The sequence below is a fragment of the Morus notabilis genome, unplaced genomic scaffold, assembly GCF_000414095.1.
Source record: "Morus notabilis unplaced genomic scaffold, ASM41409v2 Scaffold843, whole genome shotgun sequence".
NCBI lineage: Eukaryota > Viridiplantae > Streptophyta > Magnoliopsida > Rosales > Moraceae > Morus > Morus notabilis.
The window spans coordinates 980,135-990,481 of NW_010361268.1; the positions used below are offsets into that span (position 1 = coordinate 980,135).

Consider the following 10,347-nt stretch of genomic DNA (forward strand, 5'->3'; position numbering starts at 1 on the left):
AATTCAAATAGGAGATAGAGATTTGATTCCTTTTTTGAAGTTTGATTTCTAGTCTTTAAATATGAGAATGATAGAAAATTGTGAACACAATTTTTGAAAACAATTTTCTGCCCTAACTTGTGAGAGTGGCCGAATTTTTCAAAAGGAAAAGAGAAGAAAATTTTTTTCTCCCAAAAAATTCCACATCATGCATGCGTTGGTGTTTGTGGAAAAATTCGAGTGCTTATTCAAACCTATTTTGTCTCACGTGTACCCACACACATGTCTACGTGGAATCAAGGAATTGACGTGGAAGACTTTGGTTTTCTACACACAAAGATTGGAGTAAGGATTGTTCGTGGTCAAAGAACTCAAGTTATCATCCGAGTCGGCCTCCAGGTATTTTTCCTAATTGAGTTCTTGTCATAAACCTTAATGTGATTAGTTTATTCGTGCATAAATTAATATAATCTATAGAGTATCTCAAAAGTTTTATGAAATTTTTGTTATACACGATCCGCCTCCCCGCCACGCTTTCGTATCCGAATTCGATTCGGCTACCAACACATATTTCTTTAACATTGATACATGGAAAACATTGTGTACTGAAGCCAATTCTGATGGCAAAGCTAGTCTATACGCAACTTTACTGATCCTTTTTAAAATCTCAAAAGGTCATATGTACCTTGGACTAAGTTTTCATTTCTTACCGAATTTCATTACTCCTTTCATCGGTGTAATTTAAGAAAAACTAGGTCCCCTACTTCAAACTCTAACGGTCTATAACGTTTATCTGCATAGCTCTTCTGGCGACTATGAGCGGTATTTAATCTATCGCTAATGCATCTCACATCCTCAGTGATTCTCCTAATAAAATATGTGGTTTCCAAATATTTCTCCCCAGGTTCATACCAATGAATTGGGGATATGTATTTTCTTCTGTATAGCGCTTCAAAAGGTGCCATACCTGACGTGTAATAGCTATTGTTCTAAGAAAACTCTATCAAAGGTAACTTTTTATCTCAGCTTCCCTTGAAATCCATAAAGCATACTCTCAGCATGTCTTCTAAAGTCTGGATGGGTCTCTTAGATTGACCATCAGTCTAAGGGTAAAAAATGGAACTAAATTTTAGCTTAATCCTCATTGTGTCATGCACACTTCTCTAAAATCTAGACGTGAAACAACTGTCTCGATCTGATATGATGAATTTTAGAATCCCATGCAGTGTCACTATCTTAGACGCGTATAATTCTGCAAATCGCTCGATAGAATAACTGAATTTGATTGGCAAAAAGTGGGCAAATTTAGTTAATCGATCTACGATTACCCAAATTGCATCATTATCGTCAGATGTTCTAGACAATCCCACTATAAAATCCATCGTGATCTGATCCCATTTCCATTCTGACATGTCGATCTTCTGCAGTTCTCCTGCTGGACACTGATGTTCTGCTTTAACTTTCAAACAATTCAGACACTTTGACATGAATTCAGCCATGTATTTTTTCATTCCTGGCCACCAAAAACCCTTTTTAAGGTTCTTATACATCTTGGTTGTTCCCAGATGAACAGAGTAAGAAGTTTCATATGCTTCTGAAAGGATCTGCTTCCTTATTTCCTCATTATCCGGGACGTATATCTTACCTTTATGGTAAAGTATGACGTCCTCTAAGAGACTAAATCTTGTTTCTTTACCTTCCAGGACTTCTTTTCTTAACCTAACCAGGGTAGAGTCAAGTTCCTGGCTATCTTTCATGTGTTCGATGATGGTCGGTTTAAGGGTTAGAGAAGATAACTTTCCAGAAATCACCTTGATTTCAAGATCATTTATCTCCTTATGTAGAGGTTGAGCTAAAACATTTATCGCCACCAACATCGTTGATGACTTTTGACTCAGTGCATCAACTACTTGATTTACTTTTCCGGGGTGATAAAGGATCTCACAGTCATAATTCTTTACTAGTTCCAACCATTTTCTTTGTCTCATATTCAACTTCTTTTGAGTAAAGATATACTTGAGACTCTGGTGATCTATATAGATGTCACATTTTGCTCTATGCATATAGTGTAGCCATATTTTTAGTGTAAAAACTACCGCTGCAGGCTCTAAGTCATACGTCAGGTAATTCTTTTCATGATCCTTCAGTTGTCGTGAAGCATAAGTGACCACTTATCTTCCTTGCATGAGTACGGCTCCTAATCATTGCTTAGAAACGTCACTATAGACTATAAAATTTCTTTCCTCCGCATCTGGAATAGTTAGCACTGGAGCGCTAGTAAGTCTTCTTTTTAGTTCCTGGAAGCTTTCTTCACACTTCTCAGTCTACTTATACTTCCTTTCCTTACGTGTGAGAGTTGTGAGTGGAGCAGCTAGCTTCAAAAATCCCTCAACGAAGCATCAGTAGTATCCTGCTAAACCAAGTAAACTAGGTATTTCTGTCACACTTTTCAGAGCTGGCCACCTGCTTACTGCTTCAATCTTGGTGGGATCCACTGCAACTCCTTCTTTGGATACCACATGTCCTAAAAATTGTACTTGTTCTAGCCAAAATTCACACTTCAAAAATTTGGCATACAACTGATTCTCCTTCAGGGCTTGCAGAGCAGTCCTTAAATGTTCCTCGTTCTCATTCTTTGTCTTAAAATAAATTAAAATTTCATCGATGAAGGCAATGATGAACTTATCCAAGGAATCCTTAAATATTCGGTTCATTAAGTCCATGAATGTTGCTAGAACATTAGTCAATCCAAATGGCATCATAAGGAACTCGTAATGCCCATAACAAGTCCTAAAAGTTGTCTTCGATACGTCACCTTCTTTAATTCAAAGTTTGTGGTAACCTGAATGTAAATCTATCTTAGAAAAATGTGCAGCTTCCTTCAATTGATCGAATAAATCATCGATTCATGACAACGGATAGTTGTTCTTAATTGTAATCTTGTTCAGCTCCCAATAGTCAATACGCATCCTTAGTGTACCATCATTCTTCTTAACAAACAAAACTGGTGCTCCCTATGGTGAATATCCCGGGCGAATAGAACCCTTATCTATTAATTCTTGTAATTACACCTTAAGCTCAGCCGGAGCTATCTGGTATGGTGCCTTAAAGACTGGTGTTGATCCTAGTATCAAGTCTATCTCAAAAGAGACCTCTCGTTCTAGAGGTAGTTTTGTTAATTCCTCTGGAAAGACTTCTAAAAATTGTTTAACTATTGGAATGTCCTCCGGTCCTATTTTAATCTACTTAGACTTATCCACCAAATTGGCTAGATATCCTATACATCCATTAGCCAACATCTTACTTGCCCTCATCGCGGATATCATCTATACTGACTGCTTTTGAAATGTCCCCGTGTAGGTGAACTCCTCTTCCTTAGGGGGCTTACATGTAACTTTTCGGTTTTTACAGTCAAGAATGGCGTTACATTTCCTCAGGAAGTCCATTCCCAATATAACATCTTAATCGCTCATACTAACGACAATCAAATTCACGTACAACATTCTACCGCAAATAATTATTAGAACATTTTGATTAGTGCATGAAAATGCACCCTAAATACTGCTTTTAATTTATATAATATTAAAATAGCTTTAATTAAACAATTCCATTATTTTTATTCATAATATTTGTAATTGCAATTTATCTAGTTTTTACTTAATTATTTACATATAAAAAGCAGTGTAAAAAGCTACACAAAAATAAGCCATGAAAGTCATATTTTCAACCACCCGGAGCTAAGCCACTAAGCCGAGCCTCACAAGCCAAAAAGAGAGAAGAGCCGCGTGAGCCGAAGCCACAAGCTGATTTCCCTGTGGGCCCCAGCTCGCCTGCCTTCCCCACTCCACCTCGCGCGCGTCACCAGCACGCAAACATCCCAGTGCGTGCGTTCTTCCTCTGCGCGATCTGCAGCGCGTCCAAGCTCTCTTCGGCGTGGGTCCTGTGTCTGCGATGCTAGCCGGCTTCCGCGGGTCCTAACTGTCTCCAACGCCAGCGCCTTTCCTCCACTCCACGCGCGACACGTGGCGGCCTTATTCCTTTCTTCCAATTGAGCTTTGACACGTGTCCAGATGAAGGCTGAATATGAATTTCTTCCTAAAAATCAGAGCGAGTTGTCAGATTTCTTCCCCAAATCAAATATATGATTTCTCCTAATTTATGTATAATTTTATTTTATGTCCCTTTCTTTTGTAATTTTCTATTTTTATTGTTTGTTTTCTTATTTGACAGGCAACCTCTGAACACTATAAATAGAGGGGTTAGCCTAAGGTTTTTGTAAGCTTTTAATATTCAGTTTTCTGTCGTCTTGCTGTCAGTCTCATATTTTCTCTCTAGAACTTGTGAAAATGTTTTGCAAGCTAGGCTAGAGTTCTCTTGGTGAGGTTAGAGATGAACTTCTGTTGAGTGACCCAATTCGGGGTTTTGATTCCTTGTGTTGTAAAGTTCAATATCTGAATGAATTAAGTCTCATCTATCTTTCATTTATTTTTCAAAATATTGTGTGCGCCAATTTTTATATAAGTTCAGTCACGCTTTTCTTATGTAATTTTGTCATGCATTGTTTTGTTATTCAAATTATTTTATAATTGTCTTTTACTGCAATATTGTCAAATTGATATATTGTCGATTTTAGATAACTTGTAATAATAATATTTCTAGAGTCAACATAGAGATTTAATTTATTCGATTCTTTTATTTTGTGAATCAAAAATGGAATTGGTGAATGAAACATTAGGGATTCTCGACACCTTACCGTTTTTACTATTGAATTTTCTTCATACAAATTTCTTCCTTTTTATTTTATTTGTACCAAAATCTCAAAAACTCTTCTTTTTCTTTAATCCAATTTTCTTAACGCTCTTATTTTGTTAGTCTTTCTTGTTATTTTGTTATCTCTCTGTGGATACGACCGCCCTTCTGTGCTACAATTAACCGCTTGTGAACATCACTTTTGGGCGTTAATCACATTTCATAACCAATAATTAGATATTAAGATTTGCCCGGAGGGCAAAGCAGTCCTAACTCATTCTATCTTTTGCCCCATCTAGATGCTTAGTAACCTTAGATGATACAAATGAATGTGTTGCTCCAGAATCAAATAAAGCATAAGCATCATAGTTGGCTATAGGAAGCTGACCTGTCACCACTGTGAAAGTACTTGCTTCTGCATATTCTCTGGTGTAGGCAAAGATGCGAACTTGAGGTTCTTTAGCTTATAACCACCCTTGAGAAATTTAGGACCCGTCAATCATGGCTTAGAGCACATTGAGCTGATTTCCTAGAGCTTTCGACTAACTCTGAGTTCTCTGATGATTTTGACCCACTCGATTCTGAGGGTTGGAATAACAATCTTCGGCGAAATAACCCTCTTTGCCACATATGTAACAACCACTTATCCCAGCTCTACACTCTACAAAATGCTTCCTTCCACACTTATTACAATTGAAAAAACTAATGTTACCACACCCAGTGTTATTCCTCTTTTATGGTTGACCTTTTTGGTTCCCAGAGTTAAAATTCTCTTTTCTCTTATTTTGATTCTGTCCTTGTTGCCTATTACTTTGGCCTAGGTTTCCCCTCTGACCTTTTACTTAGGCTGCAAGATTCTGCTTTTCTTTAGTCATTTCCTCTTTCTTAGCCTTGAAATACTTAGCCTTTTCTTCCCTATTATGATTAACCCAGTATTCAACACGAATTGCCCGACCTACATACTCTTCCACAGTTGTAAGCGGTCTGCCCCAGTTGCTAATTACCACAGCGAGGTCAGTTCTAACATTTTCATCATCCTTCTGACCTCCTCTCGCTCAGAGGTCACCATGTGTGGACACAAGCGAGTTAACTGCTTAAATTTCTATATTGCATCCACCAATAACAAATCTCCCTGACGGAAGCTATTAAGCTCGTCCTCCTGGGCTGCCATATTGTCTAAAGTGAAATATTTCTCATTAAACTCCTCAATAAAATCTTGTCAGGTCATCAAATTGATGTCCCTCCTTAATTCTACTGTCTGCCACCAACGGCGAGCCTCCTTCTTTAGCATGTAAGAGGCACATAGAACTTTCTCTTGATCATTCAATCTCATAAGGTTCAAGATCACTTGAATATCATTTAGCCAGTTATCTGCCTCTATAGGGTTGGTAGAGCCATAGAACTCTGGTGCTTTCATACGAGGGAACCTTTCTAGGATTGTAACCCAACGTTCGTCATTTATTGCTTAGTAGTTCTGTTCCTAAACTGCTACAGGAGCGATCGGTGCAGGCGGTATTTCTTGATCGTTCTTACCGTCAATTGCATGGGGATCTCCTGGTGCAGGTGGATTCTCGTGAGCTAACTCTTCTCCTGCTATAGGTACATGAGCCTGATGTGCTAGCTGTTCACGCATAGCACTCATCTCTTACTGCTGCGCTTGTAACAATTGCCTTATCTATGCTATCTGAATGGTCAAATTGACCTCTGGCTGTTCACTAGCCACCTGGTCCAACGATTGATCCTTGATCCTTCATTAAAGAAAATGAATATTTAAGTTTTTTCTTCCTTGTATATAAAATTTTATTTGCTATATGCAGAACGAAGTCCTATAAAGATACTTATAATCTTGTTAACTTTCTACATCATCTTATTCAACTGAACATATGCTTTTAATTCGCACAAAAAAATTTTATCTGATACAAGCATAAACTGTAAATTTCAGATAAGCTTGATTTCCCATATTACTTAACTTTGGTACAAAACTGATGGGAGTGTATTTTGTATATCCCTTCCCATATCGTATACATGTATCATTATCTATATAAAATTGTTGCACAATAACATCTATTGGGAGTGGCTACCACTTCTCATAATACATAAGTAAAATAGCTAGTCAGAACTAGGTGAAAGTGGCTACCACTTCCCACTATACATCACAAGTGAGTCATATACAAAAGTACAACTAAATGCTCGAGGTGAGGAATGCTCCTAGTCCTCGTCCACGACCATGCCCACGTCATCATCTCTGACAAAGTCCTCGGCTGGAAAAGGCGCGACTGGCGGAGGAGCTGGTATCCCCTCCTGCGGCTATTGGACCATGTCTACCGGCTCCATGGGTGGATCAAGCATAGCCCCTATCTCGAGTATTAACTCTACTATCTGATGATAATTTAGAATGATCCGGTAGAGATCTACTACATCTCCAATCCGTCTAGGGATTCCTCTGAGGAACAAGAGCCATAGATCTTCCGTGTTAAGATGGAACGGACAACTCGGAACCAACTTATGCAGAAAATGGTGATAATACGATACCATTGGCTCACTGGGCTGCGCACCCCATGCTAAAACCTGCCTAAGAAAAATATGATACAACTCATGTACCTCAAGTACTAGCTGAGGCGCTGGAGGTAGTTTTCAATTCCTTTATCAATGGAAATTCAATCATCATCTTAATCAAACTTTCTCCATACTCTCTATCATATCCAAGGGTTAGGCCAAGGCAAGAAAAAGGAGAGTAAAACTAAAATCTCACCTTAAAAGAATGAGAAACAAGTTTCGGAGTCACTAATCCTCGATAGTTTTGTCGATCTTCGCATAAAATTCGCTTCTCCTCACTTTTAGTGAAATTTTTTTCTCCTCCCTCTTGGATGAACACTCACTGATTTTTGGCATGAAAAAGTGAGCATTTAATTGTGTTTTTACACTTAAAAACCAGTGGAGGAAGAAAAGGAGGGGCCAAAGTGGAATTTGCCAACTTTTACGGTCTTTTTTGTAAAATCTACTAAAATCACCTTTTTCTTTTCTTTTTTCCCAAGTTGGCCGGCCACCTAACCACATAAGTGTCATGATCTCAGCCCTCCATCCAAAAAGTCTTTTTAAATCTCAATCATCCATCTCTAATAATTATCTTATATCGATTCAGTTCAATATTCATCCGGTACACATTTTACTTGCGTTTTTCAGACAGTTTGTCTACTTGATCAACTTTAGTTAACCTTAACTAATTTTTTAAGAGTGACATATTGGTCAACTCTTTGGTCAATGATTAGTGCATGAAAATACACCATAAATACTGCTTTTGATTTATAAAATATTAAAATATTTAAGCTTTAATTAAATAATTCCATTATTTTTATTCATAATATTTTTAATTGGAATTTATCTAGTTTTTACTTAATTATTTACAGACAAAAAGTGTGAGAAACCACACAAGCCGAGCCATTCAGAGAGAGCCACGCCACCCTTCAGCTAAGCCAAATGGAGCGGGCCCCACCAGTCAGCGCGGAAATCCGCGCCTAAATTCTTCTCGCCATCTCACCTCGCACGCGTCACCAGCACACCCTCTCTTAGCGCGCGCATTCCTTCCACGCAAACATCAGCACGCGTCTAAAGCTTCCCTCCGCGTAAGTCCCGCGTCTGCGATGCCAGCCTGACTTGCCAATGAATGCGCGCCAGCTGTCAACTTGTCCCCTGCTCTGACTCCGCGCCAGCACACTCCAAGCGCGACACGCGACGGACTGACTCCACCTTCCAACCATAATGTGACACGTGTCCCTTTTGATGCTGAATCTGAATTTCTTCCCCAAAAATCAGAGCAAATTACCGGATTTCTTCCTCAAATCATATATATGATTTCTCCTAATTTATGTGTAATTTTATTTTGTTTACTTTTCTTTTATAATTTTCTATTTTTATTATTTGTTTCCTTATTTGATAGGCAACCTCTGAACACTATAAATAGAGGGGTTAGCCTAAGGTTTTTGTAAGCTTTTAATATAATTGGTATTGAATTGCTTTAGGAATGAGAATTGGATCCTAAAGTGTGGTTTTGTATCAGTGCTAGCTGAGGACTCGGATTGAGGGGCTTTAGGGAAGCAAAAGCCAGAATAGTGTAACGCTAGCCAAGTTTGATATTTGTGAGGTAGGATTTCTTACCCTTTCCTTTGTGAGCTTGTTTTCAAAAGGATTTTGGCCTTGCAAAATGTTTTAAAGAAATGGCATGCTTGCGAAAGGAATTTTTTTTTAACCCCCATGGCTTGTTGTAGTTCTGGGGAGTATAATGAACTATTTCATAAAGTTTAATGAATGATTTCTTAAGACAAGAGATCTTGCAAATCGGTAAACCAATTGATGGCCTAGATAGGATGTGGAGAGTGCATCATTGGGGGCAGGACCCGAAACCCGGCCCAGGGTGATATGACTTGTGCATGTGGTTGTGTAAGTAATTTATCATAGTATAAATTACTTGCTAATGCCTGTAATACAGAGATTTTCAGTTATATTTCCTTTGAGAAAAAGGATGTGAGGTTCCGGCTATTGTGTTAGAACTGAATGTCTATATTTATTCATTTACTTATTTATTCATTTATTTATTTATTTACTTACTTACTCATTTATTTAATTGTTTATAAAGTTATTTCAAAATATATCATACTGAGCCTTTCGTTTACGTTTTCTTTGTTTTATAAATATTAACCCCTCCAAGGCGACTCTAGGAACAGTGCGGAGTAGCTGAGTAGATTGCTACCACCTGAGTTGGTGAGGATTGTGTTCATCCTCCCTATGTACAAATGTAAGAATTTGTAAATTCTGTAAACTCTGATATTTTGATGTCTAGACTATGGTTGATGTCTGTAATGTTATTTACGTGTTCATGTATGTACAATGTTGCATATCCTGTGGGTGAAGTCATGAACGGTGTCAGAGGCTTAGTTATGAACCTCTTGTATTCAGTAATTTATTTTTAGTTAAATGTGGGGCTCGTTTGGGAATTTTCTTAATCGCGTTTAACCCTTAATCGAGCCTCCACGTCACCGACCCCGGCTTTGGGGCGTGACATATAGCTATCCTCATTACTTCACACTAACTATTGGAAATTAACTTAGTTGATAAGAAATTTCGATTTCTAATGGTGTCAACTTCTGAACTCATATTGCATCTAAATTTCTTTACTAAAATATTACCCCTATAATTTCTTCTTGCCTGTTTGAAAATTAAGGGTTTTCTCTTTGAATGTGAGAGCGTTTATTTATACGCTGTTAACATTGTACTATACTGAGAGATTTCTGAGATTAAAATTCTCAAACTATATATGCACTGAGAATCTTTCCGCCTTAATTACGGTAAGAATTTATCAACTGAGTTTACTTGCTCAAAAATATGAACTAATCATAAAATTTATTACAGAATTTAAGAATACTGATTTAATTCCATAAATCCTTCAGTCACAAAATATGACCTGATATTCTTCAGAAAATTCATTGATTTAAATAAATAAATTTAGAGAATTTTCTCAGAAGTATTGTGTCCTGCAAAATATGGATGTTTCTTTTATTATTAGCTATGTCTGTGTGTGTACATAAACATATATATATATATATATATATATATATATATATA

The 10,347-nt window shown here is 37.5% G+C and overlaps 1 protein-coding gene across 1 annotated transcript; it reads right to left on the reverse strand.

Annotated features, from left to right (window-relative positions):
* Nucleotides 1–1,001: 1,001 nt before the first annotated feature.
* Nucleotides 1,002–1,856, reverse strand: LOC112091761. Its single transcript, XM_024166152.1, has 2 exons — nucleotides 1,308–1,856; nucleotides 1,002–1,082 (listed from the first exon to the last, which is right to left on the reverse strand). Exons 1-2 carry the CDS (start codon nucleotides 1,854–1,856, stop codon nucleotides 1,002–1,004), a joined length of 630 nt encoding a protein of 209 aa, XP_024021920.1.
* Nucleotides 1,857–10,347: the final 8,491 nt, after the last annotated feature.